General features: G+C 35.2%; 1 protein-coding gene across 3 annotated transcripts; it reads right to left on the minus strand.

Annotated features, from left to right (window-relative positions):
• Window positions 1-931: 931 nt before the first annotated feature.
• LOC110710457 (ubiquitin carboxyl-terminal hydrolase 26-like) lies at window positions 932-19,133 on the minus strand. Of its 3 annotated transcripts, none has more exons than XM_021888749.1 (15): window positions 18,885-19,133; window positions 17,398-17,502; window positions 16,694-17,290; window positions 14,297-14,552; window positions 12,456-13,186; window positions 11,027-11,135; window positions 9,068-9,249; window positions 8,425-8,709; window positions 8,143-8,350; window positions 7,778-7,849; window positions 7,372-7,584; window positions 5,410-5,673; window positions 4,036-4,177; window positions 3,026-3,192; window positions 932-1,332 (listed from the first exon to the last, which is right to left on the minus strand). In XM_021888749.1, exons 2-14 carry the CDS (start codon window positions 17,475-17,477, stop codon window positions 3,098-3,100), a joined length of 3,234 nt encoding a protein of 1,077 aa, XP_021744441.1. In that variant the 5' UTR covers window positions 17,478-17,502; window positions 18,885-19,133; the 3' UTR covers window positions 932-1,332; window positions 3,026-3,097. The 3 variants fall into 3 exon arrangements, with proteins under 3 accessions (XP_021744441.1, XP_021744442.1, XP_021744444.1); XM_021888750.1 differs by lacking the exons at window positions 17,398-17,502; window positions 18,885-19,133 and adding exons at window positions 15,184-15,296; window positions 16,179-16,545 and having other exon boundaries at window positions 16,694-16,776; XM_021888752.1 differs by lacking the exons at window positions 17,398-17,502; window positions 18,885-19,133 and adding an exon at window positions 15,184-15,296 and having other exon boundaries at window positions 16,694-16,771.

Genomic DNA, 19,133 nt, shown 5'->3' on the forward strand with positions numbered 1-19,133 from the left:
CAGGCTATATAGAGCTCGTTTCATTAGTTCTAATAGAGAACAACTGCATTTATAATTGCTTTGAAGATCCTTTAAACAAGTTTATAGTAGAAATAAAAAGAATAAGAACAAACGACAAGAGATACTTAAGAGGGTTGTTGAGATGACAAACAATGGAAAATTTAGCTAATAATTAACTCGTACAATGTACATAATTTTCATTTATTTTCCTTCTTAATGGTAGAGAGAAAAGTAGAGGTTATGAGGAGTATGAAGTGCTATTAAAGATGATGTCCCAAATGGTTTTATTTAAATTTGTTTGTTTGTTTTTTTTTTTTTTTTTTTTTTTTTTTTTTGTCAAATAAAGGGAAGTTTTTGACAAAGAAGAGCAACTCATGATATTTTAGAATGGATTAAGTTTTGTGCTATAGAAATCACAAGTCTCTTAAAAGCATTAGGCATTTTTATAGACAACGAAAAAAAAAAAGAAGTGACTTAATTTTGAATTTAGGAATGGACTTCATATGTTATACTCTCTCCGTATCTAAATGTTCTTAATATTTTGATTTTTTTGTGATTCAATGCAAGAAGAACATTTAGAGATAGAGTGAGTACATTCATAAATATGGTTTTATTGCTACATATATAATTAGGTTTCTCGAAGCCTATAATTCCAAAGCATTCATATAGTGCATACAATCATATCGTTAAAGACAAGTTTGAGGAAAACGTAGCAAACACCAAGTTCAGATATAGAGCATATTACTATTAGTATCATTCATCATTAAGATTCAACTTATAATTATCTTAGCTTTACTATAGCTATACCACCCCAAATCTAAAGTCCCGTGGAAAAATTAGTAACTTTTCGATTTCTGACTATCGTATTTCTTGCGATTTTCCAAGGAAGGAAATTAAAGTTGCACAATTAAGCAGGCAAGAAATCCAGGTATAAGGGCCAACCCAGAAGATATTTACATGCCCATAAATGATGGTAAAAAGAAGGGGCAAGTTATAAGATGAACCCGGAAAAGGGATTGTGTTTTGAGAAGACAACAAAAGGCCTCTTCATTGATCAACCGGTATAGCAAGAATCCTAGTATATGTGTTCATAAAGCTGTTATACAACTCCATTCAACTATGAATGGAGAAACCAACATAATACAATGAAATCCACACCGGTAATTGCAAACCTGGATCAAAGGGGATTCTTTGACATCAAAATTGATCCCCTCGCCCTCTTCTCAAACATCACGATACAGCAGGCACATCTCAATCCCCTATCGGAAGCGGGGGGAACTCCCCCAATATACAACGAAAACAAAGCCAAGAGAAACCAAAATGACAGCCACCCTGCACCACCACAATAACAAGGGTTCAGCTTGATGTCAGAAATTTTAGGAAAAAATGTACATGAGAACTAACAGTTAAAGCCTCATCATTGAAAAGGCTATATATTAATAGTTTCTACATTTTCACAAAATACATTTTGGCTATCAACTTTCAGCAAAATTATGGATGAATTACTAAATTAAAAAATTTAAAAAAAAAAAAAAGGTTCAGAAAACGATCATGATTACTTCTTCCCACAAACTTCACAGATTCTGCACCTTGCAACACAATTTACCTACTAACCTTTTGAGCAACAAAGAACCAAGGCACCAAGCCCAATTCAAATCAGCAGATAGTACAACTAAATATCAGATAGCAATTCTTTATAAAAAATTGTCACATCAGCACATATGCATACTTTGCTATACATTATATAGCACAAGGTAAAACATACACTAACGGAGTATCTGGATATCTTCGATTTAGAAAGCAAATGTACTCTATAACTTAGCCCTCTTTTATCAGCATATTGAAATACAGTGGAATCACCTTTCTTTAATGGGTCAAAATTACAACTTCTAACACTCCAGGCAGATACATTTTTTTTATTTTAAAATTGAATACTGAGGTTAGGAATTTCTGCACGAAAGACTCTTTACCAAGCACCAACAAAATATATATTAACTCTATAGTGTGCTACACAAAACAAGTATTTCGGTAGCCAGTAAAAAAGTTCCTCCGTCATCTTGCTTGAATGCCCTATTACAATGTGTAATTAAAGATGCTAGTCTCATTAGGTGGCAATTAATCATCTTCCCCAGTAGCTTAAATAGGAATCCTCGCATCGCAGCAAGATATACCCAAGATGCTCTGGAGAATATTTCAAAATGCATTATTCTGATGAATAACAACTTCTATTTTGAGGATATGGAAGATGGAGAGGAAATAGAAGGGAACAGAGAAGAGGGAAGGTGGAAGGTGGAGCAGGCAGAGAAACTTCAATCTTAATATCATCTTAATTAACAACACTAATGATCTATACCACATAATATCCGACTGACAGCAACATTATGTAATGATCTGAAAATATAGACAGGATGCTAAAGGAAGAAGAGAGCGAATTTGACTGATGAAATTGAAATGCAGATATTGTAAATGATATTCAAGCTTTCAAGAGGGTATAATTATCATTAAAATCAATCAATCATATTTTTTCCAACTGATTCCCTCCTCTAACAGAATTTCCTCCCTAGTTGCTCAAGCTACCTCTAACTGAAAGATAATGACATTTCCTAATATGCTCTTACCCTATACTCAATGCATTACACCTTATAGGGTGATAAGGGTTTACACAATGCTTCTCCATAAATATAGCAATAGAATGACAGCAAATTAATCACAAAGAATTCCCCCATCCTCGATCAGACAGTAAACTCTTATCAGAAACATGTAAATCACCGAAAAAAAATTCCCTAATGTAAAGCCTCCCTTTCAAATAACACTGTTTCGTCATTATTCTATCTCCCTTTTTTTTCATAGATACATAAGAAATGCAGACAAATAGCTGTATAAGGAACCAAAGGACAATTGATACCAGGAAACACCTAAAGTATCGACATTGACATACCAGGAAACACCTAAAAGTAACACAAACACACGCACGCGCGCACACACACACACAATAAAAAAAATGATTGAGCAGTAAATTCCTCACCTTGAAAAAGTCAAAGCAGGACATGTTCCCGGTACTATAAATAAAGTAAATAAAGATTTAGAATCCAGTCCTTTAGACCACTTGTGAAGCAGAATTAGAAGTCAACAGTGTTCCACGAAACCCTTCTTCAGCTTCTCGCACATCAAACTTCTGCTCTGAAAGTTCATCTGAGATTTAAAAGAATTAGATCATATAACAGACTACCAATAGTGTTCGGCACCAAATTAAAATGGATAGAAATCCATGGTCCACATTGGGAATCTTAAGTAATATAGGATCATATTGAAATCTTAAAAAAGATTTTACTTTACGGCATCATCTCATTTTATTACTTTTTAAAATGTCAATACAGTTTCTAGAACCAAAAACAATAATTTCAAAGCTACAAGCAGAGCGCGCCAACAAGCAACAGACACACATCATTGCGATAATGCCAAGCAAAAGAAGACAAAAGGCAAACAACGAAAAACGACATCAGAGACCGGAAAAGATAAAGATAAAAAGAGATGTGTGCAGGCAATAACACAAGCATCCAAAACACAGCTTATAAAAATGTCTGCCAGCAATCCACAAAATCACTAGTATTGGGCAAACAATTCAGTTGCAAAATGTGAAACAATTTAGAAACGCTTTACTAGAATTTCTGGTTGCTTTTCTGTAGGAAGAGGAAAAATCAAGAAGCTACCCTTGGATTTTGGTTAGTTACAATCAGGTACCAGTGGAGTACACTAATAAGCATCAATTTTAAATTTTTAATTAGGGTTTCGGATTTGAGATGGAGGTACAAGCGATTCAATTCGCGAACCACTGCGAATTGGGACGCCGGCGAACCGCAACTTGGTTTGTGCAAACCCAATCAAGATTTGTGGGGGGTAGGTGCGAATCTGGTCACGGTGATTCCAACCCATAATCATCATACTTAAGGAAATAACAATAAAAATTGCACAATAGAACATTCGAATTGATAGTATATTCAATTACTGATCATGAGGATGATATATTGCTATTACCAGCTATGTCGCGATACTCATGGATTTCTGAATCAGTCACCCATAGCACGTCTGCAGGGAATATGTTGAAATCAGCAAGAGTATCAGCTTCACCTTCAATCACCTTGGATCCTTTATGAAGTATTTGGTTTTCTTTAACCACCTGCATATAACATGCCTTCTTAGCACAACATGTAAAGATTATCCATCAAACAGCAAGTACACAGACAGCAAAGGGACATTATAGAAAAGGAAAAAGAACTGCCAGAGCCTTTGAATTTTAACTTATTTTCTGGGCATTTGAAAGTTTCCTTCCAATCATTGTGCTAATGCCACAGCTAATGCTTCATTAATTATCAGCAGAACATAAAGGGTACTTCACAATTCGAAAAATTACACTCCATTTTTTTAAATAAATTGCTATCTTGCTATGCATGGCTGTTCAAGTTTTCTTCTCCAGACCTAATCTTCTATAACTGCTATCTTCTAACAATATCCTAGTAAGAACTGGTAAAATAATAATCAGATTGCCATATTCTCAAGCAATAACGATGGGGATGAGACAGACAAAGGAAAAGTAACTTTTTGCAACAAACTGTACTAATCCTCTTCTTTGAGAAACAGTTGGGAACTAAGCTGCGTCAAATTCAGCATTTTCCTCTCCAAAGATTAATAAAAACACACAAACAACCTTTTTGTAAGAAAAAAAGAAGCGTAAGAAGGATTCCATACATATTCTGCTACAGGGGTGAACGGAAGAAAATGAAATGAACACTTCATAAGTGTTTCCTTCAAATAATAAGGTAGTCCATGCCCTAACAAGAAATTTTTATATCCTAAAACAATATTAAAATTTTCTGCTGAACCTCTGAGCAGTAAGCAGACGACAACAAGACTTCAACATAGTTATTCGTAGCTTTCTTACAAAACTAAATAAAAATAAAAAGAAGCAGAACAGTATTTCTGTAAAATATTATCACTATCAAATGGTGACATAGGGCTTTGACTGAACACCTTCAATATCAGCCACAAAGACTTCAACACAAAATTTAAAGTATCTTTCTACTAAAGCTGAAAAAGGAAAGTTTGAAAGGATGCAACCTAACCTGAAAGATTCCCAAGTAAGCAGACAACAAGAAATTAACATGGTTATTCATTTTTTTTCTTTATACCTATTTTTAAAAAAATAAATAAATTAAAAATAAAAAAATAATCTTAAAAAAATAATATATCAACCATAAAACAGTATGTCCTTGTAAAATTTAACCACTATCAAATTGTGACAGAGAGCTCTGACTGAACACTTTCAATATCAACCATAAAGACTTGAACACAAAATATTAAGCATCTTGCTAATAAAGCTGCAAAAGGAAAGTTTGAAGAGATGCAACCTACCCCGAAAGATTCCCAGATCATCATCTTTAACTGATAAATTGTTGTAGAACCTGAAACTTTTAAATTCTTGGAATTTCCAAAGGACGTCTTTCTGGAACGCTTGGAGGTCCGACGATCTGCCTCACAATTGTTCCCAGAAGCTTCTAAAATAGATTTAGGAGGTTCCTTACCACGTACAAAGCAAACACAAATGTCTTCATTACTATAATTAAGCCTCCGCATTAACTCACAGCTTTCCTTTTCTCCAATGCATTCTTCACATACCTTAGAGTAAAACAATAAATGGCAATTAGAAGCAGACAAGAAACAAGCTAGCAATCAATATAAAACAACAACAACAAAGCCTTAGTCCCAAAATATATATATATATAAAACAAACAAACAAATTTAGTCATGAGCTTCTCCCACAAACATAGAGATTCAGAGATGAAAGTGTTATAGATATATAAACCAAAAACATATTAGTAAAATAAATTCCAGCCCTTAACAAAGTTGCATGATTTCCTATTCTGGGCATCCAGAAATACTTAGCACTTTCTCATGTGGTTATCTTTCTCTACACACAAAATCTCATTCATTTTAACTCTCTCCAATCACTCTCTCTTACAATTTCTCTTTACCCACTTTCTCTTACTTTCCTACCTCCCTCTGCTCACAGTCGATTTCTGTATTCATATAAAAATAACGATTCTTAATCTCTATGGCAAACACAATCATGCAGCTCAACTTGCAACAGAGGGGGTAACATAAAACAAGTTTGAAAATCAACCAAACCCTAACGCCAAGGAAGAATAGATCAATATACATACATGTGCAAGTAATAAAGGGTAAGCCAACATGCACAGACAAACACCTCCCCTGCCATCTATTGCCTCAGCTATAAGCCTATAACCCACTATGTCATGCTGAGCCAACTTTTCATTTCATTTGTTGAGTCAGTATAAGCTTAACCTCTGCAAATCTCAAGCACAATAGCTACAGCAAACAAGAAATGCAACACCTACCAATAACTTGAAATCTGAAAATAGACTCAAGGAAAAACAGATATGCATATTATGCCTCATACAAAGAAGCCAACACATGTTACTACCCCCCCCCCCCCTCCCTAAGACCCCTAGTTTTTTAGTTTCCAAGGAAGCCTATAGGTCACATCACAAGAAACAAGTGGGCCACAATTATTTCAATGGGCTTTCTTTTAATAATAGTAATTGTTTGTGTTTTTTTTTTTTCCCCTACTTCCAAATATTTCTCAATCATTGAGTTATTCTCTATTGTCCAAGAATTTGGAAGTTTCATAGATAGAAATTTTAATCAATCATCAAGTTTTTTCTCCAAGAATAATTCAGGAAATGGAGAGAATAACTTATCCTGAGCCTATGATTATAAAATAAAATAATAATAAAAAAAAATCCTTCAAATTTTGTTAATTAGTGATTTATATGTAATTCTCTCGCTGTTGGAGAGATTTGTTTACCTAGTTGTTTCCAGCTTATATTCCAGCCGGAACACATAATATTCATACTAAGTCATTTCTGTGATTGTTCCCCAAAGGCTTAGCAAAAGGTATCAATAGTTCGACAATAAAAAAGAAACTACACAAGCCTCATCACCCCAAAAAAAAAAAAAAAAAAAAAAAAAAACACAAACAAAGAAAATGAAAGTAGATCACTAAGCCCCCTTGATAAAAGTACGCACCAAGAGACAAACACAAGGAGCATGAAGACACCCGGGGGAGGGGGGGTGGTTTTCTTCATCAATGAATATATACTTTTCAAAAAAAAAAATCATTTTCAATATTTATGTCCCTCACAACCTTCTGCATTCATCAGATAAACAAAGAAGGAACAAATATGGTCATAAAAAAAAAGAGGAAACCTCTCAGCAACAGTTTCTGCTTATCTATTACAGACTCAAAAAATCAACAAGAGTGTTACAAATATTATAGCGAAGCTCAGGAAATACCTCAGGAGAAGTCTTAATCACAGGCTCCCTAGACTCAAACTCATCACCTTGATCTTCGTTCATATGCTCCTCAGTAATTGGCATCTCCTGGCAAAGTCCCTCAGCCAAGTTCTTAAATTCAATCTCAGCCAGTATGCCTCTCTCTTCTTTTCCATCCCATTCTTCACAAAAATGTCTCCAGTCACTTTCACTCACCATTAACAGGCCTTCTGTCTGAAATTGGAAAGGATAAACCAACTTTAAATCAGTGAGCAGACTTAAACAAAAGGCAAATTGAAAGCAAAGATAAACATGGTACAGTAGTGTGTGTGACACCACAAGGAGTATGAATCTGGTTCAACATCCATAACACTCATCAACATGATTATGACATGGCAGGTAAGAGATATGGTTAATGGTAACTCACCGCAGAGAACTTCTGCAATATCACCCCACGTTTGCATGTCAAGCCCAAAGGCCTCTCCAGCAACCGAGAATGCTGAAAATAAAGTGGAAGAACAATCAGAACATTGAAGAAATTATTCGCAAAAAAGATAAACAAGAGTTTGTCATCTTCTATAGTGAACAAATTGACAGAGTTCTGCCACTGAGTACTCATAATTTTTCTATTTTGGAGCACAGCTTGGAGTGCTTGTCTGCTAAACTTGCATATGTTTGATATAGTTAGCATAACTTTTCCTAATTACCTCCCAACCGACCTTACAAAAATGAATGGCATACTAACAGCAGGAAGAGTTCACTAGAACTAAAGCACAGGATGGTAGAACTCACTGTGGTACATATAAGTGAACGGATAACGTTATCCAGCCTCTCAGGCTTCTCCGTTGAAGAACTATTTTTGCCACTTGTATTAATATAGCTTCTCCATGTTGACAGCCAAAAAGATGGTAACAAGTAGTACTTGCAATTTAAAGAAAGTTGAACAGCCTTTCCAAGAGCCAATTTCTCATGGTTCTGGCGCTGCTTCAACTTGATTTCTCTGCAGCAAGACGAATGAATCAGTCATCTGTGGATAAGCGTAAAACTAATAGTAATAATATAGGACCAAACCACCTCAGAGTATCCTCCCAAGAAGCAACCTCGGTGAGCTCCAAACGACACTCGGTACATGTCTCTGCATCTGATGAAAATGTTGAACATCCCAACTGATCATCTGGTTTTACCAGATTAGAATTTTCATGCAGAAAAATCCAGAGACTCTCAGGAATTAACACTCGCTTAGCACCAGGAGCTTGCTCAGGCATGAGTTGCCCATGGGGGCACCTTATTGAAGCTGTAGGTCCTGTATCTGCTTCAGAGGGGTTATCGCTAGCTTTTCTCCGCAACCACTGATGTAACCTATGAGAAAACTTCAATTATATTGCTACTCATCCGAGAAAAAAAACACACACACACACACACAATGAAGCTTGAAAATGGCAGACATAAAAAATCCAAATATTTAACAATATTACAAAAGCTGTCTTCTAATGTCAAATGCAAGCTAAGCAAAAAAGCCACATGCAGTAGATACATTGACCACAAGGACAAATAGTAGGAAATAGAAGATCATACTCATAAATGATGAACAAAAGAAAATTAAAAGGCATTGTCATTCCCAAAACTCTTCAAGTGATTTGAAAAAAAAATTAAGTACAAAATGAACAAACAGTAAATACTAAGACATGGAAAACAGGAAAAAGGCCCTCCAACTTACCATGTTTTGGAGATATAATACTGTTTACCATCCGGACAACTCCCTGCAAGTGCAGCTTCCGCAAATTCTTTCATGTACGCCCTTCGATCTCGATAGCTATCAGCAGTAACAATTGCACGTGCAGAATCCGTTAAGCAAATCTTGCAAAAGTCATCCTTGCCCAGACAAGGACCTCCATTGTACTGTTACATATAAATTTTGTAAAAATGAGAAACAAAAATAAGTCAAAGTGTAAAGATATTTAAATAAAACAGGATAAGAGAAAAAATACATGCAAGGACACTAAGCTACAAGACTACAAGCACAGGAAGCCTAATCTCTCTTAAATTTAAGTCAAAATAAAGATAAAAAAAGTAGGCTACTAGGTTGGCAACTTTTTGTATCTGGATAATAAATATTCTATATTTTCAGTCAAATATTGTCAACATAGGCGTTGATTATTTGTACATTTTTTTGCGAAACAAGGAAAGTAGGAGTATGAGAGAAGATGGAGTAAATTTCAAAAAAAAAATTGTAAAGATTCGAGTACAGAAGCTAGAAACTGAAACAAAGAGGATAATTTTTTAAACCAAAAATGAAATGAACAGAATACCAAAAAAAGGGAAAAGGATGTAATTAGAATGCACATACTTACTTCTTTTATCTACCATTTTTCAGTTTACATTCTACTTAAAAAGTAGTCTTATTTTGCATGAATTGCATAATTAGTGGGAAGGAGGAAAGACGGTAAATATAAGAGTAGGAAGAGAGAAAGAGGAATTAGAAAATGATTCCAAAGAAGCAGAGATTTGAGAAAAAATAAGAATGAATAATTATTAAAGATCTTCACTTCTATTTTTATTTCTTTCAAAATAAGAGAGTACACATATCCTTAGAATTATATTTTATATGCTAGGAATTAGAAACTGCGACATTTAATTGTGGAGCAAATAACAGAGATGGAGGTAATATTAAGATTAGAATAATATTCCTTTCATGATTAAATTTTAGTTTCCTAAATGTGAGGATGCGACATCCCATCCACGTGGTACAAAGTTGATAAGATACTCTGCATTTTCCATAAACACGTAGACTTCCATTTAGAAAAAATCACAAAATTTGTTTAATTATTCAAGATAAAGATGAGTAGTCATAGAAATATCTTAACCCTACCTTTCCCTCAAAAAAAATGTGCAGACTAGAAGCTGAACACGAGACCTGTTGCAATACTAATATCAACTCGTTCAGTGCTATCAGTAAGCCAACATATCGCTTGTGATACCTTACATAGGAATTTGATTTAAACCTTTTCGACATCCAAGTCAGTCACATGGAAATATTCCACGCAATTATCTCACACAAAACCTTCTCTTCCAATATTCCTAATCACTTCATGTCCATGTTCACTTTCATGAATAATGTGAATTCAAAGCCAGAATTGTTAGAATACTTCAGCCTAAAAGGAAAATCATCTCAATCTAGGGCAATAATGGCAAATAGCACAACTGCTTCTTTCTTATTTTACGGGGAGAGTCAGCTATAATTTTTAATATGCCCAGAGTGAACGAGTTAAATTCTGGATCAAGCCCAAGAGATGAGGAATCTGAGAAAGTACTTGGGAATAGGTATTTCTGTGTGGTTACTTTAAGCAGTGAAGCACTTACTTGCAGACTTTGGAAAAATCAATGCAATATTTCTAGTCACTAAGGATAATAATGAGTACATGACTAGTTGGTTTTGAATGTCACTGTAATGACTTATAAGTATTTTGTACTTGTAAATCACCTTAAAGGACAATTAAAATTGAGTAGAGGGAGTAGTTTACACCACATTATTACCCACCATCTGGAGAAGGAGAAAGGAATAAAGCAATAATTTTTGAAGCACTTGATTGTACAGTTTGGGAAGGATGTAAACAATTTCCACATACATAGAAACAATTTAACATCCTAGTGCTTTCAAGGAAATCAAGCAACATACCTTGGAACATAACAAGGTCCAAGCTTTAGCTGACAACCGCTTCATGGCAACTATATTTGACACTGGTACTTTCCCATGCATGCACTGAATATTGGTGTTATCTATGGCACTGCCGGCAATAATGTTATCAAAACATAAGAATCCATGCCACTATTAAAAGAAATAACAAAAAAAATGGGAGCAGAGCATAGAAGCTTTCACCAATGAGTTACAAAAATAGGGTGTTGTGCTACACACGCACACACACACACACACACACACACACACACACACACAAAAAGAAGAAGAAGAAGAAGAAGAAGAAGAAGAAGAAGAAGAAGAAGAAGAAGAAGAAGAAGAAGAAGAAGAAGAAGAAGAAGAAGAAGAAGAAGAAGAAGAAGAAGAAGAAGAAGAAGAAGAAGAAGAAGAAGAAGAAAGAAAAAGGAGGACCATAAAAGTATTGAATCTGCCAATAGATCTTGGCCTCCCATTAACATAATGTGATTATGGTTGAGATAAAGAAATGATGGAGAGCAGAAAATACCCATGAGGATCATAGGGTTTCTTTAAGATAAAATGATAACAAACAGTAAATCATCATAAGATTCATAACCATGAATGCATATGAGAGCCTACTCCACTTCGCATCCTCCAATATTTACAATAAGACTTAACATTATGAGCCAAATCTTTCTTCTCAACAAAAACTCTTGTTTCCAGCCCAGCACATAAGCTAGCTTAGACATCCATGGTCTAGGAAAATAAAAACTTGGTCAGTCTTCTAATAACCCCCCACTTTCTTTGATACGTAACATTCAAATTAGATCAACAACCCCTCTCCCCACCAGTTTTCTTTCAAAAAAGAATCATCATTTCCTCAAGCCTCACTAATATAATCCAGCCATAAAAAATGGAGCAATACTACTATACCAACTCATTCTATAATAATTAAACAAAACCAAACTCTTGTTTCCTTCTCGTAGCAACTTGTTCAAGACAGTCAATTTCAAAATGAATATTCATTAACTGCTTCATTTGCCAACCTAAATTCCTAACCTATTAAGGAGCAAGTGAACAACTCCCTTCAACACTGCCTAAGTGTCAACTATTAATAAGGATAGTCTGCACAGCATAAGAAGAACAGAGTCCAAGAACAAAAATGAATAGTGAATCGGCAAAAAGCCGGTCTAAACCTCAAGAATAAGTAGGTAATTTTAATACATGTAGAGTATTTCTAACAATACACCTTAGAATGCCCACATAGTCCATATGAAATTAGCCTAAAACTAGACTTTCTACTCAAAACAGCCTGAGGAAATAGTTAACAAAGCATAAACATCCCATTTCTGATGCATATCTCACATAAGCATAAGAATTAAACACACTAGAAAATAAAGTGAAGGGTAGCATCAAAGTTTGGTACATATAGAGAAAAAAAATGGCCACTTACGAGATAGTCACGTTGTCAGCCCATTGCCGTAGCCAATCCATAGATATCCAGAAATATGGTTCTTCAAGGGAAAGAACAGGTGCCTCAGAAAGAATAGAACGGACTTCTTGTCTTCGCTCTGTGATGGTGTTTATTTCCTGTTCCTTTCTCGTATTGTAATTTTCACACAATTCAAGGTACATATCATTTTGAGCTTTTATATCATCAGCAAGATGAGGTGGAAGTGAAAGACTACTGTGAACTGGAACTGAAGCCCCAGCAATTTTCTCAGTAATAGCATTATGCCCCGTTGACCCATTCTGACAACTCTTTCTTGGTCTAAGAGTATACATCAGCATATATGCATCACTTGAGGAATACCTCTCCACACGACTATTAGCCTTAAACAACCCATGCTGGTCAACATCAATGTGATTTTCATCCGAAACAGAAGTCTTAACTTCTTGGGTAGATGTACCATTTGTCTTAGAGGCAGAACACGATGACCCTTCACCAAAAGGATGATGACCCAAATTTGAAACATGTTCATCATCAAACTCCCACCACTGTCCACTGCTTTCATCCTTGATGTGAGCCACATAATGACCACTGTTGACAGCAGTTCCCTTGTGAACCAACACTGCAGATAGGCCATAAATAAAAGCTGATTCTGAGGGCTCCGACAGCCTTTTTCCCATGTCCAGCTCCTCCGGGAAAGAAAATGCAGATGTGATTTTCTTTTTCGTTGTTGTCTACACACATAGGGAAGAATCATTAATAGATGGGCTAGACTTATCCTAGGCAGAAAGCTGTTATTACTGCTGCAGAAAAACCTTTAATTTCAAATTGTAGTTGACAATGAAGACATGCATAATGCCACACTGAAAATTCCTATCATAGCAGGCTAAAAGTGCATACTGTAAAAATGATCTAGTCAAAGAATACCTGGACAATCCACCATACAGACATCATCAACTAAATGAAAACTAAGCTATGCTTGTATAGATGATAAAAGAAAGGTGAATAGTTAAAATGAAAAGCACTAGGAAGGAACATTTCGAAAACAGACAAAGAGTCTACAGAAAGTTATTTTACCTCACATCCTGGACTGATGGCATTGCTTTAGACAAGCTTCAAAATGAGTTTTCTGATGCCAAAAAAAGAACAGAGAGATGCTAAATATAGACTCTCACCTAATGGAGCTCAAGTTTGGATATTTCAACCAACTTACTGCCCTTTAGATACCATATACTATTCCTAAGCAATCCCTTCCTAAGCCCTCAAAACCTATAGATTTCTGGAAAATATGCCGCTCCTGGCTACCAACCAGGAAGAAATGTTGGGCTTGGAAACTGCCTTATTAGATGAGAAAGGGGAAATCCAGAGGAGGCAGATGCCCCAGAAGGCAGAATGCCAAGAAATTATAAGAAATGTGCAACTTTAGTGCCAAGAAATTATGTTCCTCACCCACAATAGATAGCGACCTTTTACTTTGTAATGTAAGAGATGTCAAGAATTTATGAATACATACACTATATATAAAATGGGAAAAGTGGGAAGACTGCTTGTCAGTCAGAAAAACCTCAAAGGCTTCGGGTCAATCCAAATAATCAACAGTCCCTGCTCCAAGTCCCAGCTCCACAGTTTCAAAAATGAAGACAAATAATGGCTGGGAATCATCCCCCCAAAGCCACATTAACCCTTCTTATGATATATTAGGGTTTAAACCAAAATTCCTAGCCGGAGTAATAAATGTAGGTAGGTTTAGGACTAGCCAAACTTTTCTAGAAGCAAGATAAAAACACGAAAAATACATCATTATCAGGATCCTTCAAGCAATAAAATCAAACTCAAGTGATTACCTTTTGGAGGAAGACACATCTCTTAAGCTGAAAGTTCAGTACAGGCGGCAGTGTGCGCAATTTAATACTGCGAGTAGCATCAACTCTTGTCCCACATGACTCACAGTGATACTGATTATCCCCTTCAAGTTTTTCCTCGCTAAGATAATCATTCAAACTCTCATCTAAACTCTTTAAGCCCTTCACATTCAATTCCAGTTCATAGAAGTCCTCCAGATTAGAAGAAGCTTCAGATGTTTGCCCGCATTTTGAACATCTACAAGAAAGAGATCACACAATGTCACAGTAATATCCTCTAACATGACTATTAAAACATCATGAGTAGGAAGCATGTGAGGCTAGATAGTAGAAATAGGATATTTTCAACAGCAAAAATTTACTTAATGCAAACTCAAAACAACACTGTCAGAGGATAAGATATCCTCCTTATCTTCTTTCTTGAGGTAAAAGGTGTCTCTTTAAAGAAGACTTTATCAGGAAAATAAATAATAAATAAAATAAAAAAGTCAGAAACAAGCCATATAGAAGCAAGATAATGCAACATGATCCCATGATAGCCCAATCTCCCTAACCTTGTTACCGTGCATTATCTTCAATTGAATTTCCTAAATCTTAACTTATATTAATCTATCTAAGCTTATTGTAGTTACAATTGAACCTTGGGTAGCCCATCTTAACCCTGATTTAAAGTTGATTAGCCTGGAACCTAGCCTATAGAACTTATAAGAGCATATTTTAAATATCTAAACTTATTATCCCTTGAGTAAAGATAAGTAAAATAAAAACAATCAATGAGCTCCAACTAAAGCACCTGAATGGCTAAATGACTGCCAAATACGCACACCTCCAAAACACCTTCTGTCATTATTCTCCTAAACCCAACCTACCTCACTTTCAAATGGTTTATATCAAATAAACCAAGCACAATCAAGGCTTCTTTTATGTGCAAAATTCCTACACCATGCTCCATCACCTTGAGTTAGCACCTTTGAAGTTTGAACTGCATTATGTAAATATTAGAAGACAAGGCCCTGATCAGCCACTGCACCAACAAACTTTCAAAAAAATTTATCTTGCTGCAAACAATTGCTAACACAAAGACCTTGGCATTCAACAATTCAAGAGTTTTGAAATTCCAAATAACATTGGAAACAGGGAAGACAATGCGATTCAATCAGCAAGCCAATCAATTCAAAGGTACATAACATGCTGGAGTACAGCAAATAATGGAAAGCAAAGCTACCTAGTTCGGGAGGAACCAAATACAGCCTAGATATATACGAAGAGTACCCCCATGCTCAACAACACAGAAGCATTCTAAGACTTCACAAACAAAGAATCTAAATCACACAATGAGACCAGATTATTACGAAGACCAACCCAAAGCTCAAACACAAAGAAGAGTGATTACACTTGGCAATATCATCCAGGAGGACAATGATAAAACTATCTACGATGAATGCTAAATAATAATACCTTTCCCCTCTCAAATGTAGATATGGATTTAAAAGGTAACAAAACAAGAATACATTAAACCTATGAAAAGTATTGTGGCCTTCAAATTTACTTAAGTGTGAACCAGATACAAGACACTATCATTTTAAAGTCCCAAAGAAAAAAAAAATCTACTCTGACAGTGATGATAGAAGTTGACAGGATGTGTGGTAGTGCGTGTCTGTATATGCGTTTAAATAGGTGAGCATGCATTCTTTGTTCCCGTCTTGGCTTGATACTAATGAGAACTGAGATTCAAAATGTAAAGCCAATAAAATACCTGAGTTAGGCTTGATAATTACGCATACCCATGATATATAAGAAAATCCCTAAACAGCATCATTTGTTTTGTGGTAATGAAATTGCACTCCAATAGCATAAAATGTACCTTCAAAACCACACAATATCTATGTAAACGTGCTTCACAAACAGAGAAACTAAGTTCCTTAGCAAAACCAAGACTCCAAAAGCCTCTTAGTGAGTTAGCAGTCCAAGAAACCTCCCATTTTCTCCACTTTCTTGACAATCAACACATTTTCCTGTATGCTCACAATATTTAGTCTACACTATCAGAGACAGGGATCAAGTGGTTGCTGGTGTTACTTTATACTTTTCACCGTCACGACATAAACAAGATGCATAATCCTTTTTTTTTTTTTATCTGGAAGAGCAGCGGTGATCCAGCATATGGATAAGCAATAGTTAGTGAAGACACAGCACTAGCAGTAAAACGTATAACCAGCAATAATTGAGCCCTGGAAAGTGGAAACGCATTGTTCAAGCTAAAATAAAGCATACTATTTCTACTACCACAACAACTGAATGTAATGTATTAAAGATAAAAACAGTGTTCTTAAAAAGCAAGACAACGCAATAAAACGAGGCTAATTTATCTAACTATACCTGGTAACATGTGACATGCTTCCCCTAAAAAGGTCTTGAACAATAGTTTTTGCTTCAGGGACCACAGAATGGCTAAGGCATTGTTCAACCAAGGACAAAAGCAAAGTGAGGAACTCATGGCTGTCCTGTTGAACACCATTGTCCAACTCAAGAGCTTGTATAAAAGGTGCTGAGTCAATAAAAGCCATCTTACTGCCATGCAACTGTGCAAAAAGACGTGCCAATTGATCCAACACTGGCTGCTGCAAAAGGACATGCGGCTCAACAGAAAAAATGCCCTCACGAAAAGCCCTGTTCATGTAAAGGAATTGAAGTATGCTGTTGGCATAGCATGTGGCACCCAAATTTGTCAAACCCGCAGGAATTTCGACTGAAGACCTGAGATCCTTCGTTGGATCAGAACCATATGAACTAATTACATCTGAAATCTTTTGCCACAAACCAGCTTTACGACTTCCAGTTGGGGGTGGAATCAGCCCACAGAAACAATTAGGATTGTCCTTCGTATTAACACGGCACCCATGACAATTAGTCTTTCTAATATTGTAAAGCTGTGCTAAATCATCATCTGTTACATTTCCCGTTGAGTGAATCCTCCTGAACCATATTTGTTAGTCAAATTGCAAATTCATTTGAAGAACTGTCAAATGAGAGAATGGGCAAATTCAAAACTAATATAATAAAAAAGAGTATTAATTACATACCTCAAAATTTCAGATTTTGCATCAAGTTCATCCTCCGGCCTATTGCGCTTATTCTTGTTACGAGTAGACGGCCGGCTCATTGTAACAATCTAATTGGCCCCTGGGCTGCAAGCAATATAGGCAATAGAAAAGAAACAAAATCGACTAAATTATTTGGAAAATACAACTAAAAAATTCAAAAATATGCAGCTGATTAGAAATCATTATATTTCGGGTACATGGATACCCATGAAGGTAATGTATTCCCTCACAGTAAGCATGAAATTTCAACATTTGAGTCAATAATTTTTTATTTTATACAAATTGAGTTTCTTTATATGGATAGGACTTCAGGCCAACCCAAACCATTTCTGATTTCATACACACCAGGGACAAATAAAAATATCTACGGAACTTAGGCCAGAGTTTTTCAGAGGGCCACTCAACCAAATCCATATTTCATTTTAAACTATTCTATAGTTATAGCTATTCAGAATTTACCATCAATAAATTCCAACAATTCACTCTCAAATTATGATAGGCCAAAGGCTAGAGTTTCTAAAGTGCCTAATCTAACAAGACTTTAATTCACCTATAAAACATATCAAGTCTTAAACTTATACGATTTACAATCAACCAATTCTAACATTCCAATCTAATAGTGCCACTAATCTATTATGAAAAAAAAAAAAAAAAAGCAATGAAGCCAAACAGCTATAGTCAAATGAAATACGTAGTAATACTAAACTCTTCTGTAGTAAGCATCATTACAAAGACACCATTTTTCACACCACACTAGTCATTATGACAAAATGTTGGTCAAAGACCACAACTATTATGAATGGTAGATTGGTAGGTATATGTTCTCCAAAAAATGCCAGCATAACATTTCCAATCAAATTACTCAATGTAAATCAAAATGAGATGTCACAAAAATGAAATTTAGTGCATAAAGACACAATACATTATTAATATTTACACGAATTTTGCTCTTGGCACTTCAACGTTACTTCTAATATGTAATTTAACAAGTTAACATCTATTAAGAAGCACAAAAAACCTGAGGTTTCCCTGTTTACCAAACATTTCCATTTCCGAAACTCGAGCCGATTCTGTGCTACATATAGAAGGACAAAGACGCATTCAAACTTCAATTACTCAAGTAAGATACAATAATTGTACATTTATACACTTTCCATCTTCAACTATTCTAGTCGATTATAATCAAGAAGTTGCAGAAAAGCATTATCGAACAATAATTCACCTCATTCTAACAATTAATTACATTCAAAGAGTACAAAAAACGCGCAGATTATATTCAAAATCCAAGAATATATACTAATTACACCACAATTACAATATTAAATTATGCATAAATATAATTTGGAGACAAATTACAGATAAAAAAATAAAATAAAAAATCACTTGGGACAAATTAAGCAAGCAGATGATAAATCTATAAAATTAATTCAACAACAAATTCGAGAATTTAGATAACGAGAATTTACCTAGAAAGTAGCGAGTGAGTAAATTCAATTTTTTTCTGGAAAATTTAGACTTTGTAGACCTAAAATAATTCCTCTAAATGTTCTAATTTGATCTTCGATTTGGGGAAAATAGAAAGAACGCTCTTCACCTCTTTGGCTTCTGTTCTTAATTTGTGAATTTCAGAGTATTACTGTTGATTGTCTGTAGGAAATAGGAATCTTGAATATAAAATTGTTTTAACAAAAATACTGATACTCCTTTGGTGTCAT

This window comes from Chenopodium quinoa, unplaced genomic scaffold (genome assembly GCF_001683475.1).
Source record: "Chenopodium quinoa cultivar QQ74 unplaced genomic scaffold, ASM168347v1, whole genome shotgun sequence".
Taxonomy (NCBI): domain Eukaryota; kingdom Viridiplantae; phylum Streptophyta; class Magnoliopsida; order Caryophyllales; family Amaranthaceae; genus Chenopodium; species Chenopodium quinoa.

Bases quoted from the DNA above. Each gene is read 5' to 3' on its own strand.
- LOC110710457 (XM_021888749.1), bottom strand. From the start codon at position 17,477: ATGAGCCGGCCGTCTACTCGTAACAAGAATAAGCGCAATAGGCCGGAG. The intron at 7,850-8,142 runs GTGAGTTCTACC...CTTTATTTTCAG, and splicing joins GTTCACTTATATGTACCACA to CATTCTCGGTTGCTGGAGAG. The intron at 3,193-4,035 runs GTAATAGCAATA...TTTAAATCTCAG, and splicing joins TGAGTATCGCGACATAGCTG to ATGAACTTTCAGAGCAGAAG.